Below are 21,695 nucleotides of genomic sequence, written 5' to 3' on the forward strand. Positions count from 1 at the left end.
GAATGATGTGTCCAATGCTGCTCAGTGAGTTTAACTAAGTGCTTATACTCCGCAGCTTGTCCCTGGGGCATACAGCTCTGAACGAAACAGTCAACCATCATGGCCTCCTCTCTCCTCCCATGGTCATCCACACACATGCATCTGCATATAGGGATACATCTAAATACACTCAATTGGGGACACCAACACACACACAGCACACACCTTTGATATCAGCAAAGGCCTGATATCAAAGCCCCCACCAGGAGCACCTGAAATCACCTGGACTTTTGAGAATCCATGAAGTTGTCCAAAACAGAGAGTTTGAGATGCAGGAAATAAAAACAGTATCAGAGCAATGTTCTCCTGACATGTCACCTGTCACACCTGACAGGAAACCAGAATCAAGTTAATGCACATCTCCCTGAGTCACCTCCACCAATGACAGTTGTTCTGACAGCCATAACTCTGCTAGAGGCTTCTATAAATGAGGAATGCATTTGTGCACACGCATGTGTGTGTGTGTGTGTGTGTGTGTGTGTGTGTGTGTGTGTGTGTGTGTGTGTGTGTGTGTGTGTGTGTGTGGTGCGCGTGCGTGTGCGTGTGCGTGTATTACGGGGAGTGGTTATAGTGGTTGTCCATTAGGTACAGTGCTGTGGACCCTGAACAGTGTTCTTGTCATGTGTAACCATGTGGAATGGGGGTGGTAAGGGAGATCACCCATTACTAAGAGGATGCCCTGAGACGTGACAACATACATTGGCTCCCCGAGCTACTGCCTTGGCCTATAGCTTAGCAAGTTTGCGCATGTCTTCCTAACTGGAGACCCAGGTTCAAACCCTGCCTCTGTGCCACATACTCTAATAAGCAGTGTAGTGTAAAACACATACAGATGTATCTGATGCTCCACAGCCACATGGGAACAGAGAGAGCTTCTCTGTGAGGCTGGAGCCACAGCTGGGTACCAACGCCTGCCTGCTCTGTGATCATATGCCAGTTGGACCAAAACCTCCCACCTGAAGCATCATAGACAGAGAGAAGGAGAGAGGGAGTGGTTGGTAGACAAGTAGAAACACACACACACACACACACACACAGACATGTCATTCTTTCCTTTGCCAGTAAATCTCCATCCCCTGCCAGGATATGACTGTAAGTGTATCTATTTTCAGTTCACACCTGCAGTTACTGATGTGTGAATGAATCATACCACTAAAACCAAGATGGAAGGTGCAGAAGCAGCATGAGACAAGGTTATAACTTAATATGGAGCATATGGTACAGTATCAACCACACACACGATTCACTTTCTTAACAGAACAAGAAAAACATTTCATAATTAATTCATCGCCATATTTCATGGCTGAAAGAAATAAAATACACCCGTTTCACATTTCTTTATTGATTAGCATTAGATTAACAACCCCAAAAAACACATCCCTGTCTTTCCCAGTCCTCCAAGGCCTGACCTAAGAGTAAAGAAAACTGGTGGAAGAGCCCTTAGAGAACATTCCAGAATCCCAGGCATCCCATTCACTACTGCCAGAGACTCTCCACTCAGCAGAATAGGAAAACAGATGACGAATACAGGATTTAGAGAGAGAGAGAGAGAGAGAAAGAGAGAGAGAGAGACACACACACACACACACACACACACACACACACACACACACACACACACACACACACACACACACACACACACACACACACACACACACACACACACACTACAGTATTCAGAGAGACTCTGAGACTGGAATTTCATGCTTCAAGCTGCATTTCCCTCAGTTTGGAAAACATGTCCCAACCCCCATCATTGCCACTGTCCTTCCGCCTTAGTCTCAACCCTCAAATGGGACTCTCCAGAAATCATCCGTCACACTCAGAAGAACATGCCTCTCCACTACCCCACAGAGGACTGAGAAGCCAATACCGGATTTCCTTTGAGTGGAGGAGGGGGTGTGTGGGTGTGGGTGTGTGTGTGGGGGTGTGTGTGTGTGTGTGTGTGTGTGTGTGTGTGTGTATCCTCTGTGGAGAGACACCAATAAAGCTCTGCAGTGATAGACAGCCTTTGTTGGGGTTTTAGATTAAGGCTGTGTGTGCACTCACTGCAGCCCTAAGTCAAGTTCAAGGAAGATGAAAAAGGAGGGACTGCAGGGATGTCAATGTGCAAGGCCAGCAGCCTGGCCTGTCAATCACCAGGGCTGCACGCTTCCAGGATCACCTCTGGGTCAGGCTCACAGCAGTGGGTGGCTGTAGGCTGGCATACAGGGAGGACACCGTCTCTCTCTCTCTTTCTCTCTCTCTCTCACTCACTCACACATACTCACACACAATGAATAAATTGAGCAGTCTTGACAAATCTGGATGGTTTAATATGTGCATTAAAGTCATCATAAATCCTTGTGCAGGCCAGTGCCCCAGCACTTCATCACAGAGGTTACGTTGGCTCTAAAGGGGGAGCAGCTTTTATGGAGGACTAGGCCTTGGAGGGAATAGATAGATAGTGACTCACCGACAACTCATCTCCCCCCCCACACACACACATGCATGTACACACACCCGCCCACGAACACAGACACACACACACAAATGTACGCACACACATGCAGACACACACACACACACCCCTCTTCCCCTCCTCCCCTCTCTCTATAGTGTCTAATAGACATGAGGTACAGGGAGCAGAATGAGGTAATCATGACATTAGTTCATGGCAGGCAAAGAGAGCCTCTCTTAATGAGGTATTGACATTTAGAGAGACTGGAAGAAAGAGACACTTAACCAGTAATTGAAAAATGTCAGCCGTTTATCAGAAAACACAAGTGATGGGCAAAATGTGAATGCAAAAACCCCCAGAGAAAGATAGGAGATACGTATTCATAGAGAAAGAGAGAGTTATACAGAGAGAAAGAGAGAAAAAAGAGAGAGACAGAGACAGAGACAGAGAGAGAGGGGAGGGGATCGGGGGGGGGGGGGAGTGTGTGTGTGTGTGTGTGTGTGTGCGTGAGAGAGGGGATCATATTCCAAAAATGTATATTAATCAATGAAAGACATCATGCCTATGAGGAAAGAGGGGTTCTTCAAAAGGTAACAGGACCCCTGCTGGGCCCACCTCAGCCGTCTGGGGTTACTGGCACATGGACTCAGATGCTCTAACAAGGTCACATTAGGTGATTAAATACAACACACAGATGAGTCAAATCCATACTTATGAATTTATGAATGAACCAATGTTGAAGGAGCATGATCATTTTCTATATACTTATGGTGATGGATTATGAGCTGCAAACAATGCAAACACAGGGTTCTATTTTCAGGCAGCACAAAATGGACGCAAGTCCAAACGTAGGCATTTTGGCAACTTGTGTCAGCGGAAAATACCTTTGGAGCTCCGTTTTGCCTGTGCTCAGGTGGGTGGAGGAGTGGCAAAAGAGGCGTGTTCACGACAATGAGCAGGTCAATTGCCATCAGTTGTGTTGAAGAATTCTGACCTAGGAAATAGCACTAATAAATCACACACACGCCCTAGCACCACCGCCTGCATTTCCTCTAAGTCCACACTATGAAATGTGCTACATAGTAAATATTAAATGATAATAGTATAATATAATCCACTTTTTTGTATTCGACAGGAAAATGGACAGTAATGCTGTATAACAATAGACAGTATATACACATACTTATCGCATATACTGAACACTGAACATAGCCCATCTCATCCAAGTACAGTACAGAAACAGGACATAGGTGTGTGCCCTATGGGCCATTCTGGCTCGTGTGTTCCGGCACACAAGGCAATATACTACAAAGTATTGAGGTGATTGACTGGAACTCAAGCATAGAAAGCAAACCTTTATGAACCATGAACTATGGTCCTTGTGATTGTTGAGGACAGGATCATTGATTTGTCACTGTACAGTCTCATTTGGAGCAGCCTCTGGACCAGAGAGAGTGGGATGTCTCCTGAGGACCGTAGGGGTAGGGGTAGGGGTGTGTGTGTGTGTGTGTGTGTGTGTGAGAGAGAGAGAGAGAGAGAGATTGCGTGTGTGTGTGTGTGGGGGGGGGGGGGGGGTGTAAGTGTGCGTGTGTGTGTGTGTGCGTGCGAGCGAGCGAGTGAGTGAGAGTGTGTCACGAAGAAATAACCCCAAAACAAATTATGAACAAATCTTTCAGCAACACAGTAATACTACAGGATACGAATAATAAAACACATTAAAGACAGGAAACGTCAGTAAGATCCCTAGTGGCACACCTAATCCTCCACTTCCAACTGTCAATATCGGCCCTGACCATCCGGATCATGTTCACCCCCTCTCTGGAAAATGCATTAGACACACCAAGCATCTCTGGTCCTGGCTCCCCAATCCATACTGCACACTTGCTAATCTGTTAATTGATCTGGCAGGGGGAGAATGAAGAAGAAATATATAATCTTTTATAATGGGCTAAGGGACCTTGAGTGGAAGCTTTGTTCAATGTCCCTTTTATGAATTCATCCATCCGGTTTATTGTTGGCAGTATCTGCTAGTGTCTAGTCAGAGCAAAGATTACAGTGGAGACAGGAAGAGAGGCAAATGAAAGACCTACAGAAGTTTGAGAAAACAGACGCCTGCTGTTCTGCAATGTGACTGGCGTTACATGCAAAAACGATTGATGTGTTTGTCCCTTTTGGGAAAAATAACGACTGTTCAAACTGTCCCAACATTATTGTTTCTGTGGGTGAAACGAAAAACAAGTCAAGTCTTTCTTCTCTACTAAATTTCTACTTCTATCTGTACTATCTCTGATCTCTACTATTTCTTGTGAACCTCTCCAGTCTTGGCATTGCAGTGTATAAGATCAGACATGATCGATAATACAAGTGATCCATGTTCAATAAATGCTGCAGTAGGCCTACAATCCCATGTTGCCAACTCTGTGTACCTACGTAGGTGAGGATAATATGCTTTAGGAGCAGAAAGCTGAGATTTAACTCCCAAGCCCAACTAAAGCTATTTATACACCCACAATATTTTCACGAGAGGGCGAACAGGGACTTAAGACTGTGGGGATGACAGCTAGTATTACTGGAAAGAGAGAGAGAGAGAGAGAGGATTATAAATGCAGGAGTGTTTGGTGTTCCTGCCAATCTCCAGACTAAAGGGATTAGTTGTGATCAAGGCTGCCGTTTGGGTGATAAAAGTAAAAAACAAGGGCACTGTGAATCACGCAGTAATCACATCACAGCTCCATCAGACCAATTAGCATCCACCAACTCACCTTCCAGATCCTGAGAGACAGAGAGAAGGCACTTAGGTGAAACAGCAACTTCAAAAGCTGAAACTTCAACCAAGTGATGGCTGGCATGGATGTCATCCTACTTTTTTTTTAAAAAGCTGCTTCCAGATAAAGAGAAATTAGAATTCATCTCCTAATGTGAACAGTATGCTCAAGATTATGTTGGGAAGCCATTTGAACATGCTCTCCAAGTGCTAGCCTCAAGTGTTGCCCACCACCATCCCGCTGCACCCCAAGTGCCCCCTCTCCAAGTGCCCCCCCCCCAAGTGCCCCTTTCCCCCCCTTGCCATCCCCAATTGCACACCACCAGCTAACTCCACAAGTCCCCCATCACCATGTGTCACTTATATATGTTTTTAAAATATATGATCATATATGTTAAAATGTATGTCTCGTTATTTGATATATATATAAGGCAATAAATGGCCATACATTACTTTTCCATATGGGCAGAATGTACATCAATTCTCTACTCTTTTACCTTGAGTGTGGAAATCCACAACATGAATTTAAAAGGAATGGATTGGTATTAGATATGTGGTGGACACTTCCTTAAGCCGATGCGTATACCAACCCTATGCTTTGAAATCCATGTAGTGGAGTGCACACCTCAGGGAAAGGAGTAGATAGTAGAGTAGTAAATTGGGAAGGGCCTGTGGCTAGTGATCTGGTCATCAGAGCTCCAGACAACTCAGATGTTCACACACTACCACCTAGTGGTAAGTGGTGGTAAATGTAATTGTAAATGTAACTGTAAAAGGTAATTTGGCACTGAACGGTAACAAGTAGAAGGCAATTTAATATACATGTAATAATTGAGGCTAGGGTCTCAAATATATGTAAGTGCTAGCTGTAAATGATGAATACTTAAATCAACAGTTAGTGTATAATGTGCAAAGTAATCCCATTTAGTTCTCATCCAATATGATATAAAATGTTGCTATTCTCAAATGTGTGATTAAAATGCAGTTAAAGAGATGCATGTACAAAATACAATGACGAAAATAATGAAAATGTACTAAAATTTAATAATCCATAAAAGCTGGAACATCATTTGACAGAAAAACACAAGAAGCATTATTAGAGTTGGTTTAGTATAATATATTTCAGCTTCAAGAGACATAGAAATCAATCCTTATTTTCCCCATATTTCTTCTATAAAAGACCCATTTTCTGAAGCATTTAATATGCAAAAAAAAAATGGCATTAGAATATATTATGGGAACTATGAAATCCCAGTGACTGAGTATAAAATTAAGTCACGTCAGAGATACTTGCGGAGGAGAAAGTCCATTGATGTAGGGAAAAACAAAAATACATATGGACTTGATCTACCATCATTGACATGACTGGCATGGAGAATAGGTGTATGGCTATAAAAAGACTTCTTACTTCCACACTTGATTTCACTTGAAACATCTACACTTTATAATAACAGATGGATCATGCTGTTTGAAGATATTTATAATCATACAACTAAAGTCAACTTCCTTGTCTTCAAATACGCTATATTGCAAAAGACGAAAAATACTGAAGTGAAGGTTTTTTTTTTTTTTTTTCCTTCTTAATCGTTTGGGGGTTTTTTTAACTCTCAAAAAGAGGACATGTTGTTTCCATATCAAGAGACTTTTGAGTTCATGGTGGTTTTTAGGGGCAAAATGGAGGTTGTCCCTCGAGGGGGGGGGGGGGTTCACTCATGTTGAAAACTGGGAGGAGTCCGAGTGAGATTATGAGTCTTCTCTCTCATTGTATCCTGTCTTGATAGTAGCAAATCGGTCAGCTGTTTTCACCGTTTAGTATGGCTGCAGGGGGTATTGGGGGAGAGGGAGTGTCGGAATGCTGGCACGGTCCAATCTGGGCAACAGTTCTTCATTACAGCATTCTAAAGTCGGGGTGGGGTGGGGGGGAAGAACAATGATGAATGGAAAGCACAAATACACTGGATTTCATACATTTAAATGTAACAAGCAAGTGCTGCCCTCTGTTGGACATTTTCTGGAATGCATCCATCTTCTGAGTGGGAGAAGGATGCTGGGCCAGATAGTGAGTGAGTGAGTAGGCAGGAACAAACCATGGCCCTGTCCAGAAACAACTCCCCAGCCTCTTCTGCCTACACACTAGTACAGATCTGAAAGATGCCTCTACCTACAACTCTACCTAACTTACCAGAGGGGCAAGCTTATCCTTACTTCTCCTTTCAGACCTAGAATGGCTGTAGGGGCTCGGGGTTGTTTCTGGACAGGGCCTATGTAGACAGAGCCGTGGTGGGGCAGCACAGCCAGCCCCGCCAGTCAGCCACCACCCTAACAGCTCTGCAGTTGACCCTGCCCCGTCCCAGCCTGGCTGCTTTTCTAAACAGGGGGCCATAATCCCATTAGTGCCAGCCCAGTGCCCTGAGCGGCATGGGGACAGAGGGGACAGACACAGCCTGGGGGCACAACAGGCCCTACAGTGGGACTCTACTAACCAACACACAGTTAAAGGACAGGGCGGGAACTAAAGGGACATGTCCGACAAGCAAACCAGCTTTGTATTTTCGAATTGGTTACAATTAAGGCTACGGTTAAGTTTAGGGTCCGTTTTCGGTTCTGACCTAGTCAGGCTGTCAATGGGATGCTATGAGAGGCTATATTGTTTCAAAAACAATGGCTGATGCAACAATGGCTGAATATGAAAACACTGTCCTCGATTCCTCGTCTCTCCTAACCTTCTCCAAACCCAACCATTGGAGGAGGAGACAATCACACCACTTTAATTATGACTCAAATATCCAGGAGGTCATGACCTCGGTCCTCAATGGTAGTTACGGCCCAGGATGCAGGTTCCTTTTGAAACAACCAGCTGTAATATCCTGTGAGATATCGTTATGAACTAACATGACACACACAGAGTCAGTCAAGGATGTTGCAGTGCTTCATGGAAAGTAAGGGACACCTCCCACATATCCTGTGACCACCAGATGCCTGAGCAAGAGTCCTGTGACTGTCGGCAGTTACAACAGACTTCTCTGAGTAGATGTAGCTGTTCCCATAGAAATAGAAAAGAGGAGAACGCAACTGCCCGTTCAAATCAACCTGCACCTCATTCTACTTCTATGGCTGTTTCTCTCTGCCTGTAATGAGGAGGGGAGGGAGGCAGTATGCTACCTGTCCATGACCAAGGGAGCCTGAGGCCGTATTCTATCTAATAATAACAACACTGAACTAACACTATTACATCAGTCACCGCCTGAGGCTGGAGGTCCAGGAGGATAAAGGAGGACTGTAAAGTGTGTGTGTGTGTGTGATGTATACCACTTACCTGGCTCAGAGCTGCTGCAGGCGGGAGAGGGGGCGTTTAAAGCAGGACACAGTTTGATTTCTTTTTTGCCTTCTTCTTTTCCACAGGTGTTTTCCTATTTATCTGTCTGACCAGGTCATAGAAGATCTACCACAGAGAAAGAGAGAGAGAGAGAACAGATGGGTTAATACACGCTCCTAGCCGATCGCAGTCTACTGTCTTGTGGCATTTGTTTGTGTGTTATTGTTTACTTGGCACTGTAATGGCGACAGATGGTGTGGATTAGTGCTGACACTTGTGACCTACCACTCCACAAAAGAAGACGACGCTCCCTCGTAAGAAAGAATCTATTTTTTTACGTATATATATATATATATATATATATATTCCATCTTTGTATGCGACGTAACAGAACCAAACACACAGCGTATGGCTGTAGGTCTGCATGCATACTACCTTTCCATGAGTAAACAGTAACAATTGGCCACTTTCTTTTCTGTGACATCAAACAAAGCCGGGAGCAGCTATGGGGACCAGCTCGACCAGTATCCCATTAACCCTAACCAAATCCTTTACCCGAACCACGTGTGTCCATTTGGAAATTCAACATCGGTTGGCCGGTCGGGCGTGTCCCCTTAGTCTTTCTCCACAAAAGCCACGATGTGTCATTTCTCCCTCATCTACAGTAACGTTACCAACCGTTAGTTAGTCATTCAGTACTTACGTCGAGGACGTTGATCTTTGACTTTGCGGAGGACTCTAAAAAGGCACAGTGGTTCCACTGTCTGGCCAGGTTCTGACCCTGCTCCTTCCCCACCACCCTCTCATCCTCCAGGTCACACTTGTTCCCCACCAGGATCATCGGCACCTGGGGAAGGGACGGATGCATGGAGGAGAGGAGAGGAGAGGGAGGAGAAGGAAGGAGTGGATGAAGAGGTGGGGAAGGATGGAGAGGGTAGGTGGGGGGGGGGGTCAGAGTATGAGGGGATGGAGAGAGAAAGAGAGATACAAAAAAAAATATATATGAGATTGTTTCCCACCACAGCACATGTCTAAACCACAATGACATTCTGTTGATCTCATCCATCCATCCCGTGTTAAAGCTGTGAATGAAAGCATTTCACATGAAACAAAAAAGACAAAAAGAGAGATGGGTCAATCAATTAAGGGCAACAAGAGTGGGGGAGGGGGGGGGGGGGGCTTTCAACTGTCCAGTTCAGCCCCATCCTGACAGTTTATCCTGGCTATCTAGGGAGGAAACTATCACAGCCCCGCCCGCCCATGCAAGATAAAAATCTGCTTCCTGCCTGCGTCCCTGTGTTTGCATTGAATTCCATGCTCCAGCTGCTCTGTGGAATGATACGACAGAGGGTGGCGGTGTGTGTGAGTGAGAAAGACAATATTGAGCAAGAGTGAATATGCTAATATGAATGTGTTTGATAGTAAGAGAGACCAGGGAGAGGGAGGGGAGGGAGGGAGAACAAACAGACAGACAGAATGTGTATGTGTGTGTGCGTGTTGAATGCAGCTAGTGAGTTGAATGCACCTAGTGAATAGGCATCAAGGCTACTGTATGTTACTGTATAATAGCACTGCTACAGAGTGACTACAAGGTGCTGGGTTCCCTATTGGGGAATATACAGCTCTCTCTCCCCTTCTCTCTCTCTCCCCCCTTCTCCCTCTCCCTCTCTCCCAGGGTTGCGGGCAGACGACAGGAAGCTGGGATGTTTGGACTAGCCCCACGAGGTTGGTGCATGATGTTTGATATCCAAACAAGCCCTCAGACGGAGCCGTTGAACGATAGTTCCCCCTGGGACCAAGTGGAACTAGAGGTATGCGTGCGAGAGAGAGAGAGTGTGTGTGTGTGTGTGTCCACTGACGGAGGGAGGTAGAATGTCCAGACTCAGCACTCATGGACGTGGGTTCAGCCCAGCCTGGATGAAATATCCACACACGCACACAAAGGAATCACAAGCACCCAGGAGTCAGGCGTTACTACTCAGGCCAAACAGAAGGGTGTTAGAATAGCTCCTCAGGCTTAGACGAGAGGAGTCACAAGATTCCTTACTTAAGCATTGTGAAGCCAAGGAGGAGCCAGCCTATCATATGTAGGCTAAACCCTCTGGGCTTAATAAAGTTGTATTGAATTGAACTGGGGCGGGGGGGGTTGGCCGAGGTTGGCCGAGGTTGGCTGAGGTGTCAGTGTGCGGTCTAATTGCGCCAGCCCTGGGTGTGGGTGTGTGTGTGTGTGTGCGCGTGTTTGTGTGTGCATTCTCCAGTCGCTGCAGTCAATGGTGCATGGCATTCCCATCAAGCCCTCCAAATGAGAAAGGCACCGCTCGCTGTACTGTACTACAGTCCCAAACTCAACTCAAGATTCCATCCCCTCTTTAAAAGGGAAAAAAAAAAAAGAAAAAAAAAAGAAGAAAAGAAAACTCCACTGAAAGAATTTCCCTTCGGCGGTGCATTCCTACAAGAGGGCAAAGACAGATAAACAGAGGGGGGCTTTAAATCATCAGGGAAACTGAGTGATAGCTGACAGAGAGTGCTGCCCGAGGAGCCAGATAACAATGCCGGGTTAGCCTTGTGTATCTGGAGGAGAGAGAGAGAGAGAGAGAGAGAAAGAGAGAGAGAGCAGTGAGGAAAACGGATGGGGGGGCCCTTTCTCAATTAGTTCGAAACATGACTCCTCGAATCCTCTCCTCCGTCCTCCACTCACTTCCTACTCCCAAAAAAAAAAAAACTGAAGAGAAGATCCAGGCTCTTCCTCCCCTGAGATATTCTTCTCTTTCATGCTTTTTGAGAAGAAGCGAATGGAGGACGGAGGAGGAGGAGGAGGAATCATGTTTCTAACAATGGAGAAAGGGCCGTGAAGTGTGCTGCTGCTGCTGCTGCTTTCCTCTCAGTAGTAGAGAGCTACTGATCCTCTACCAAGTCTCGAACAGCGTTGGAGGTAGAAATATGAGGACGGGCTCATTGTAATTCATGGAACGGAATGAGGAACGCACTCGTTTGATACCATTCCTCGATCCACGCTTTACAATAAGCCTGTCCTCCGATTTCTACCTCCACCAGCCTCGCCTGATCTCTAACCCACCCTGTCCTACAGGCCTAGTACAGCAGCTTCATCATGTGAAGTTCCCCGGCCCAGACACCCCATCCAGAGTTTTTTTGATGAGCTTGGACTTTCATTGCAGATCATCCCTGTCCAATCATCCCCACAGTGCCAGACCACAGACCACAAGGCAGGCCAGGAGGGGAAACGCAGAGCGACAGGCCCTGAAAGGCCAATCAAAACAAAGTCCAGGGAGCCTATTGGCACGCGGGAGGGAGAGGGCTTAGCCCCGCCCTTGTATGAGGAGAGGCTTGTCATTCGTGTTCTCGTCCCTCTCTGGGTTGTGCTGGGGCTAGGGAGAGGGGGGGGGGGGGGGGGGGGGGAGTCGGGGTTATGGTAACGCACGTTCCCTCCACTCCACACATCACCAAAAAAGGGCATCCTCCCTCCTGACAGCCTATCTGTTCAGGAAGGGCCTGTGAGTTGACTTTATGCATACTCCAAACACACAAGGACTACAGAGAAATGAGAGTGTGCTTAAAGCTGAGGGGCAATTATAAGATGACATTTCCTCTCAGGATTCTGGCTGTATGAATACAAGTCGGGGGGTGGGGGGGGGGGGGGGAGAGAAACCACACAGCAAAGGCTAGCCGAGGGGGTGAATACTGTTGTTGGGCTCGCTCCCACACATATAGGCACATACTCGCTCCCACACACACACACACACGTACTTACTCTCTCCCACACACACACACCCACACGCACGCACTCTTTTCCCACACACAGGGTATTAGTCATGGAAATGAGAGGGACACAGTATTGAGATACTCACGTCTTCTGTGTCCTTTACTCGCAGGATCTGTTCTCGCAGGTCCTGCAGGTCGTTGAACGTGGACTGGGCTGTGATGGAGTACACCAGGGCAAAGCCTTGGCCGTTCTTCATGTACAGATCCCTCATCGCAGTGAACTGCTCCTGTGGCACACACACAGGGAGGGAGGCGGACATGACACCCCTGTGACGAGCACTTTTCCGTCTTTTTTGACTGGACGGCATTCCAGTTGATATTGGTGTCCTATTACATTCTATTGTCCTCCTATGCAGATCAAATGCACGTTTCTTCAAAGGGATGCACTAAAATGGATTACGTCGATGCTGGGTGGGGTGGGGGGTGGGGTACAGGGTTTGCACGGCTTTGTCTGCTGTTTGAGTACTCTATGGGGACCAAAGGTGCCCAAATATCTAGCCTTGGTAACCCTCAGAAATGTGTTGTCATCACACTGTCTGAATAAGGGGTGAGAGAGTGAACACAGGTCAGAGTGGAGCCGAGCATCGTTCACTTACTGTGCCTGCTGTGTCGAGGATTTCAAGCATACATTGTTGTCCATCTACCTCCACTTGCTGCAGGGGAGAGGGAGAAAAACAACACAACGTTAGAGAACAGAGGAGGTGGAGGGGGAGAGATGTGCAAAAGGAAAAAAATAATGTTAGAGAAAAGAGGAAGGAGGAGAGGAAAGAGGAGGAGGGAGACAAAACAGGACAGAGAGAGACAGACACACAGAGTTTATGCTTATGCGTGTGTGTGTGTGTGTGTGTGTGTGTGAGAACGACGCAGAGAGAGAGAGAAAAAGAGAACAATTGCAGCACAACATGAGGTTCACCCACAGACCAGCTGCTAGCGATCAGCTGATTCCAGGGCAGAATGTCTCTCATGGGACTCTTACCTTTCTGTAGGAGTCTTCTATTGTTGGGTCATATTTTTCCACAAAGATTCCCTGTACAAACTGGACTGTCTGTAAGAGAATAGAGGGCATGGATGGTCAGGGTGGTTTCAAATGGTGCTGCTTTTAGATGGCAGTTCAGAATTCCAATGGAACAGCTCACGGTTGGACAGAGCAGAGGGACAGGAGAGAGAGAGGCATGGGTTGAGTCTCAAAAGTCTTTTTTTGATTCCTCACATTCCTCTCTCCTTCTCAAAAACCCATTAGAAGAGAAGGTCTGGGGGGGGGGGGGGAGGACCTTCGCCTCCAATGAGTTTTGAGAAGGAGGTGAGGATAGAGGATGTGAGGAAGCAAGGAAAGACATTTGAGATTTGGCCTTGGACTCGGCAGGGACCGGGCCAGGGCAGAACACTACTCACCAGAGCGGACTTGCCCACACCTCCCGAGCCTAGCACCACTAGCTTGTATTCACGCATGGCGGGATCTCTTCACCGGACAGCCCAACAGTCTGCAACAACAGGAGAAAGACAGAACAAGAGAAAAATCAGCTCAAAACTATTGTAAAATGGAAAATATCAGACGTTCCATCGGGAGGTTTCTACTCATTCTGAGAATAGGGAAGAAAAAAGGCAGGAAAAAACAATGGGGGGAACACCCATACGTGGAGCTCAAGGGTGGAAGAGGTGAGGAGTATGACCCCAGCCTCTAACTCAAACCAGCTGTGCTTCTCTATGGAGGTTCTTGGGCTTGGCTGCCTTCCCCTCCTATGACACAATCATCTCACTAGGCGTCCTCCAGCACACCCTGTCAGATGCATTGCACATGAAGTGTTTGTATTCTTCTGCAAACAGTGCCAGGTTATATAATAAATGCATTGGTAGGCCTAAGTGACAGGCAAGGCCTAGACGATATGCATTGCATAAGTCACCTGCTGGGTCAACCCTTATCTATCTTTGTACACAGTGCAGCTAAGAGGCTAGGAAGATTAGCTGTCAACAACGACCAAGACCAGGCAATACAGGACCACCACCACAATACCATTCATTGGGGACGATCCCCTAGGACTAGGGCCCTAGACTATATGATTCCTCTCACCACACACATCCTTTTAAATACCCACAGGGCTGTTTGAGGACCTTCCACTCCCGTCATGAGAGCCATATATGAGCCCCGCCCACTCCATTGAATAATACATGGCCACTAATCCTCTCCATACGACAATTATTGGGAGGAGTGAGGTAACACACACACACACACACCACAGCACTGAGAAGAAACAGATTTATCCGTCAGAGCATTCCATGCACCATTATGAGCTCATGAGTAGACCATAGGTTAATCCTTACAAAGGCAGAGGACAGTAAAAAATATGTTAGAGAAGATATTAGGATTAGGCCATTACCAACTCTTTCCAATCTCTCAGTAATGTGAAAAAGCCAAAGCCCATCTCCTCTGTTAGTTGCCAATGCCAAAAATATCTTACTACAAATGTGTTTACTTCATATGTTTGGAAACAACATCAAATAGACTAACTTCTAACAGACTCTCCCTCCCCCCTCCCCCTCCCCCATCAGATGAGTGAACTGATCTTCCTAAGAAAGCATCAGAAGTGGAGCAGCCTTTCTCTTCACACAGTGAGCACAGAAATGTTCATATTACGCTCATACTGAAAAAAAAACAAAAAACATGCTGCACTCCATCAACTGCACACACACACACACGCACAGCACACACACACACACACACACACACGCCAGACCATGTAAGGACATCTGTCTAAAAGCTTTACCTCTCCCTCTTTCCACTCATTCAACAGTATCTTTCCAAACAAAACAAATAGGCTTAACCACCTCTCCCAGTCCCTCATAGTACTCTACCACAAATAAGGAGAGAGCGCCACACACCACAAACACGCCGAAAACCATGACATCACCCCATCACTCACCCTCTATGGACGAAGGTATGTCTCCATGTAAGGTTTAGCCTGAGAGGAGGTGGTGTTGAGTACACAGAGTGTACTCGATGGCTAAATCACAAATTAAGACAAAAACGAAAGCGAGGCAGGCTAGCTTACGTGTAATAACGGAACCAACAGAGCAGTAAGTGGGCTATTTGTTAGTGTGGGATTAGCTATGATGTTCCTGGTCTACTCCCAGGGACAGTGACAGAGAAGCCGTCAGTGTGCTTGACTCAGCACAGCCATTTGATTGACAGGTGCCCTCCTATCTTTCCAGCCCAGTGTGGCCAGTCAACACCACACACGTCTCATGCCGGCTCTGCTTATGTCATCTCATCATCTGCTAGCAAAGAATCTGAGTCAATAGGGAGGAATTTTGAGGCATTCTATTCAGTAATGCACCGCTTGCGATTCAGGTGAAAAACGGGTGAAAAAAAACAGGCAACGTATATTCAAACTGATACTTCTTGCCAGTTGCCACTAAAATGAATCATGTCTTCCTCTATGACTCATTCAACTCATCCAGTGATGTCAGGAAATGACAGAAAACATGCTCATTACAGTCAAGGCCCCGACAAGGGATTTTATGTAGCCGACATGGCCAAATAAAGACAAAAATAAAGATATGCAGTGCTTACTCCAGAACAGCAGACACTGACTACACCATACAATCAGCCCCACTATCTGACTAATTTTAAACATGATAATGAGTTCCATTTGTTATGCATCATGACCTAGATTTGAGTCAGCGCAAGAGTGAACCTTAAGGGGAAGTAAGACAAAAATGCTGATACAATAATTTTATCAGAAACTTCAGATGCGTGGTGTAGAGCTGAACTGTCACCACATCCTGTTTCCAGCGGATAATATGCGCCACCCAGATAGGTCTGAAAAGAATACCCAAATAGCTTCAGTTTTGGTTCCTCTTCGGGACCCCCCGACTGTCGCCATACTTGCTTGGAGGGGAAGTGGGTTATTATAGCCTAAAACTCATCATCATGCTCACAGATTCGGGAAAAAGGGTGAGACTGATGCATCATTTAAAAAAAACACCTTCTGTGGATGATGCATACCTGTACCGAGTAGTGATGCACCCCACATGTACCTTTGAGTACCTGAACCTAAACTGTCAACAGAAGACTCAAGACCGAACTTCAGCCAAAGTCACCTTAGTACAGACTTAACTATATCTGACGTTTTCTACATATCCCGGCCTTATCCCTGTGTAGAAAAGTGGGGGATACATGTCGGATATACAATAGTCTATGGGCGACGCTTGGCTAACTGAACTTCACCTTGATGTCATTAGGAAAACTGTCACTTAGACATTATATCTCCCGAACCAGTTATTTCCACACTCAGTCTGCCTGTCAAGTAGCTAAGTGTTCAGCTTGAAAGCAAAGCAGCTGCTTATGTCAGATAGCTAGCTTTAGGAGCTAGCTAATCGGTTTGTGACAAGCTAGCTAATTTAGCCAGGTCAACAGGGAACTTTACCGCGTTAGCGAGCTAATTATCATACCGAATAGATTGCGTAGTGATTGGGCAATGATCAGTAACAAGCTATCATTTTAAAGCATATGATGTAGCTATGCAAATTATGTTACAGTGGCGGAGCCAGAAATTAATAGCTAGTTGGCTGATAATATAATAGCTAGCTAGCTAAGTAGCTTGTTAGCAAGCTAGTATAAAAGCAATCACTAGCACGCGAGACCGAGGCCGTCGCTTCACGAGCCCCTTGCTAGCAAGCTAGCTGTTATATGCATTCCTACGCCCACATACACAACACCAAAACAGAAAGTAACATACGCATTTAAGGGATTTTGACACTAAGCCATTGTAACTACACTATTCACTAATCAATCTACAACGATATGGTATAACAAATAGCGACATATCGTAATCAGTTTGTAACGCATTACCAGCTAGCTTATTGCTAATATTACCTGCCCTTCCGCCTGGCCTTGACTAAAATGGGAGTGCACTCTCTGCTTCGGGTGTGAGTGCAAATTCCTCTTATCACTGGCTAAATACAGTGCCGGTATTCACAATGTACCCTATTTTCCTTACTACCTCAGATAGCTTCGCCGTACATGCTCTCGCAGGTGCCTTATTTGACAGCTTCGATGGACAGATAAAGTTAGCCTTTTCCACTCACCGTTTCTCGTTCTCTCACCACTCCGCCACTAGTGTCTATTTCCCTCCGGCGTATGTGCGCAGTAAACGTCATTCCAAACTATTTCTCAGTTTTTTAAAAGGGCAATGTCACATTTTGCACTTGTGATGGTAATGGATGTGGGGCATGCTCAGGTCATGATAAACAATCTGTCACCGATTTAATTCATGTGCAATGTGCAGAAAGTTTTTTTTATTCATTCAATATTATATAAAAACAACATGGAGCCAAAAACAGAAACAGATGTCTTAATAGTTTTTTAAGAAGCATTATAAACAGATCTGACAGCAGAATGTCATAGGTTTTTGTTGCTTCTTTTGTGTAGGCAACCATGCATGCATATGACCTATTCCATTAATTTCTTCACCTGTAATTATGTCTTTGTAGAACCCTAGACCACTAGAAGCATAGCACAACAGTGTTGTGTGTGTGATAAGATCTGAATGAAGGGAGAACGTTCATATATGTTGACCAATAAATAATTCCTGAAATAACAACCAATTTCACTGTAGAGGAAAACTACATAACAGGCCAATCAAATTAGCCAATCATAACGTGAGCCTAAGGAACTCTTTCAGTGTGTATCTAGTGTGTACTGCTCTCTAGTGGGGGAAATACAATCATTTGAATTCTCTAGGACTACCTATATTGTGCTTTGTGTGCTTATATTCATAGCTCAAAGCTTGTATGTCCCCCTCCTGTCTATGCATTTCCCTCATCTATGAAATGTATTATTTAAGCCTCAAAGCATACTCTCTGAAATGAATGGCAAATAAAATCTAGAATATAACATGGTATTTGAGAACTTTTATTCATGTTTAACTCAATCTCTCATACAGATTTAATGTATATCAACCCTTTGCATGAGGACTGTTGAGCATTTGTTGAGGTTTGTCCATACTTTATGTTTGTACTACCACCCTATGGTCTTGGATATCCTTTGCCATAAGCAGTCCTCCCTTCCATTGGTGTCAAATAGCATTACATCTCATAGGCTATCCAAAACAATTGTTACAACTACAAATAAATACAAATCACTATAAAAATGTATATTTCAGAGACAGCATTTAATGTAATTAATGTTTGCTGCCTTTCATACCAATCAATAAAATCAATTGATGAAATGCCAGCCAAGTTCCGTAATTTACAAAACGGCCAACACAAGCAGATTTCGGCAAATAAGCATCACATAACGAATACATGCGGAAAGCCTTTCCTGTATATACATATGTGGCATGATGCAGATTCAACAGGGTCCATCTTTGACTGGACATGGACAGAGTCTCGGCACTCAACATTAGCTTCAGCTTGTTTGTCCCCATGTCCTACTTGCAGGGTCTACATGCATGTATGATTGTAGAATTAAGACACACATGCAAACCCACAAGCCCCCCCAACAAAATAACAATTCCCTTGCCACTATCTCAGATATTCTAAACAATTTAGGGTGAACTATGCACAAATGAGAAGGCTGAGGATGACAGTCAAAATCTGTACATGGCTCTGGAAAACAAAACAAGTGAATTTGCCCTTCAGTTCTCTCACAGTGTCCATAATGTTAGGTGCAATTGTAATTGCTTGTTGTGTAGTATGTTCCTCCATGTCGTCCTCAGTTTAAGTTCAGCAAGGAATTAAAAAGGCCTAGTTGATGAGAGGGTCCTGTCACTGATATTGTCTGTAGTCTCCTCCAAAGGAAGGAGCAGGCATGGGGGCTGGTTCCTCAGCAAACTGGGGACCTATAGAGAGAAGAAATCATCAGGAATGGGGAATCCGAATGAGAGAATGTACACAGTTTATGAATGTACACAATGTACACAGGTCACTGGGCTTGCACTGTCAATAATGGGGGAATTTCAGTGCTTTTTCATTTGGGGAGCAGTGCCCAAACACCACTGATTCCAGTTGTTGACAGTCATTAACCTACTTTGTTTCTGCTTCATATAAATCTAATTACAGCACAAAACAGCATAGCTTCATTAAGTCAGCACACTCACCAGTAGGGAACTGTGATGAAGCGAATCTTGTGAGCAGGATACCAGCGCCCTCTATCAATGCCAGCAGTATACCTCCCATTGCTGCAGAGCCTACCATGGCCACAGGTCCATCTGAGGAGAAGAGAGGAATCAATCAATACATCAGTCACTCACACAGGCCATTTGGCATAGTTCCATTTGGCATGTTGAAACGACAGATCAATGCATCTACCCCTCTGCTGTTATCACTGACAACTTAAAACACAACATACTATTTAATACTACTATTGAACACAGTGGCTGTGCAAAGGCCCAGTATTGTGTACAATATGCAGATCTAGCAGATCAAGTATGCGAATATATGCTGACATTTTAGTTTTTTAACACTAGACCTCTGTGGAGTTCTATTAATAAACCTGTATGAGGGCCATAATGTTTTGTAAGTAACTAATGAGTGCGAAATTGGAATGACAACACTGTGAAGGCACATTTCTTAGCTGGGCATCATGGCTCACTTCTTGCTGCAAGGATAGCTCCAGTCATGGCTCCGCTTGTGATGGAGTTCCAGGGGTCCTCTTTCCCCCGGACCTTTACCAGCCCACAGTCAATCATAGAGAAGAGGCCGCCCCATACTGCAAAGCTGCCTGCAACACAAACAAAAACAAACAAAATACACACTGTAAACAAAACACGAGGCAATAGAGCAACTGGTCAGACATGCAGCCATCACATAATTCCTGTCTGTTTATACAAAAGAATGCAATTCTTTGTGTATGTAATTTCATGCTCAAAACCATAACTGGCTAATCCAAACACCTAGCATCCAAACACCTAGCATAAGGACCTAGACACAGGGATACATTCAACATGTGTGCTTACCCCCCAATGCTGGTGCTCTGGTCTTGATGGCAGTCATGCTACCTTTCAATCTATGGTTCATCCCCTGAGAGAACAGAGACAACATGCAGGACTCATAAGGGAACATTCTTCCATCTGTGCCAAACCTTCAGGGATATGATGACTAACACAAATGGAGATGTCACTGATGTCATGTGTCAGCATGTCAAGGTTAACTTATGAGTTTTGTGACATTGCATTCCTCACACAGAGCTGGCCACTTTATTATTCTTTTTGCACTGTGAACTTACTGCAGGTGAATTTCTAAAGCCTTTGACTGCCTGAAAGATCCCTCCTCCAATGGCCCCCATGGTGAAAGCACCCCCACAGTCGTCCACAATCCTCCAGGGGCTAGAAGAACCGCACAGGTATTAGTTAACGGCCAAAAAAGACCAGTTCTTTAAAGTTATAATGCATTACACAGAGCTAAGAAGCGTATCATTATAGTGGGCATGCAGACAGATTGCATCACATAAATTGAGCAATCACTACATCAGGTGGTCTACACTAGCTAGCAAGTAGGCTAACATTAGCTAGCTAACTAAAACGAGAAACTGGTGGCTGGTGCTGTTATCGGAATAAATTGGGGTTCATGATCTCTAATACAACATTAATATGACTACAATTATTGGCTACAAACGTATGACACGCTAGACCGTTCACATCAACAAAATTGTTGAGCGCTCAACAAGGTCACTGTTGCCGGCTCGCAACGAAGGACATCACTGAGGCACTCAAGCTAGCATCCTAAGCTAGCATCATTAGCTAGCATTCGTATAGCTTAGCTGGACATATGGAAGGGTTGGCAGTTACAATGTTAGTTCTGGATAGCATTATGCTGATTGTATCGTTGAACATCTGTTATGACAATCTGAATGTAATACCGGTCTTGCTGACAATATATTGTTTAGCTAGTTAGCAGCTAAGACTCACCATGGTTCCCGTGCGTACTCCTCCATTTTGTTCTTTCACTGTTCCCTCTGACGTACTACCAACAACCTGACGTAACGAAAAACAACGTCATGCCTTTTAGCCTGAAAATAATACTTTTTTTGTAAAAAATAAATAAAATAATAATAATCAAAGTTATTATTTTATGATTTATGGGAATGTATGTTGTTGTCACAATACCGAAACCACAATATACATTTTGTGGTTTATGGTACCAGACTTGTGTGCCCTCCTCTAAGATACAATCTTTGAGAATCCCTTTTTTGCTCACCAGTGCCCCTTGTGGACATATTTGTGCAGGACGTACTTTTACCCAGAGAGAACCTGCCTGGTCCCAGTGGATACCTTCAGATAAAATAAATACTGCAGTCAGAGGTCAAGTGAATTAAACACAAAGCAGACCAACTATGTATTTCTTTTCTGTGCCCT

At 45.0% G+C, this 21,695-nt stretch overlaps 2 protein-coding genes across 4 annotated transcripts; both read right to left on the reverse strand.

Annotated features, from left to right (window-relative positions):
* Positions 1 to 6,270: 6,270 nt before the first annotated feature.
* On the reverse strand, positions 6,271 to 17,496 carry LOC310803920 (ras-related protein Rap-1A-like). 3 transcript variants are annotated; one of them, XM_083668886.1, is made up of 8 exons: positions 17,428 to 17,496; positions 13,735 to 13,823; positions 13,319 to 13,387; positions 12,939 to 12,995; positions 12,429 to 12,569; positions 9,266 to 9,409; positions 8,563 to 8,688; positions 6,271 to 7,144 (listed from the first exon to the last, which is right to left on the reverse strand). In XM_083668886.1, exons 2-7 carry the CDS (start codon positions 13,789 to 13,791, stop codon positions 8,599 to 8,601), a joined length of 558 nt encoding a protein of 185 aa, XP_083525012.1. In that variant the 5' UTR covers positions 13,792 to 13,823; positions 17,428 to 17,496; the 3' UTR covers positions 6,271 to 7,144; positions 8,563 to 8,598. The 3 variants fall into 3 exon arrangements, with proteins under 3 accessions (XP_083525012.1, XP_083525013.1, XP_083525014.1); XM_083668887.1 differs by lacking the exon at positions 17,428 to 17,496 and adding an exon at positions 17,343 to 17,425; XM_083668888.1 differs by lacking the exon at positions 17,428 to 17,496 and adding an exon at positions 15,261 to 15,313.
* A 741-nt stretch (positions 17,497 to 18,237) lies between these two features.
* timm17a (translocase of inner mitochondrial membrane 17 homolog A (yeast)) lies at positions 18,238 to 21,295 on the reverse strand. The gene is made up of 6 exons (XM_083667846.1): positions 21,249 to 21,295; positions 20,567 to 20,666; positions 20,298 to 20,361; positions 19,934 to 20,062; positions 19,440 to 19,550; positions 18,238 to 19,181 (listed from the first exon to the last, which is right to left on the reverse strand). The coding sequence occupies exons 1-6, from the start codon at positions 21,272 to 21,274 to the stop codon at positions 19,108 to 19,110; spliced, it is 504 nt and encodes a 167-aa protein (XP_083523972.1). The 5' UTR covers positions 21,275 to 21,295; the 3' UTR covers positions 18,238 to 19,107.
* Between the last annotated feature and the right edge of the window lie 400 nt (positions 21,296 to 21,695).

This window comes from Argentina silus, assembly GCF_951799395.1.
Source record: "Argentina silus genome assembly, chromosome: 4".
NCBI classification, from domain to species: Eukaryota; Metazoa; Chordata; class Actinopteri; order Argentiniformes; family Argentinidae; genus Argentina; species Argentina silus.

What these genes read in the sequence shown, in the direction of transcription:
- LOC310803920 (XM_083668886.1), bottom strand. Translation starts at nt 13,791, where the DNA reads ATGCGTGAATACAAGCTAGTGGTGCTAGGCTCGGGAGGTGTGGGCAAG. An exon ending in TCCTCGACACAGCAGGCACA is followed by an intron (nt 12,570 to 12,938) that starts GTAAGTGAACGA and finishes TGTGTGCCACAG; the next exon opens with GAGCAGTTCACTGCGATGAG. An exon ending in GAGTAAAGGACACAGAAGAC is followed by an intron (nt 9,410 to 12,428) that starts GTGAGTATCTCA and finishes TCCCTTCCCCAG; the next exon opens with GTGCCGATGATCCTGGTGGG.
- timm17a (XM_083667846.1), bottom strand. Translation starts at nt 21,274, where the DNA reads ATGGAGGAGTACGCACGGGAACCATG. An exon ending in GAGTACGCACGGGAACCATG is followed by an intron (nt 20,667 to 21,248) that starts GTGAGTCTTAGC and finishes CGGTTCTTCTAG; the next exon opens with CCCCTGGAGGATTGTGGACG. An exon ending in TTCATCACAGTTCCCTACTG is followed by an intron (nt 19,182 to 19,439) that starts GTGAGTGTGCTG and finishes TTCTCTCTATAG; the next exon opens with GTCCCCAGTTTGCTGAGGAA.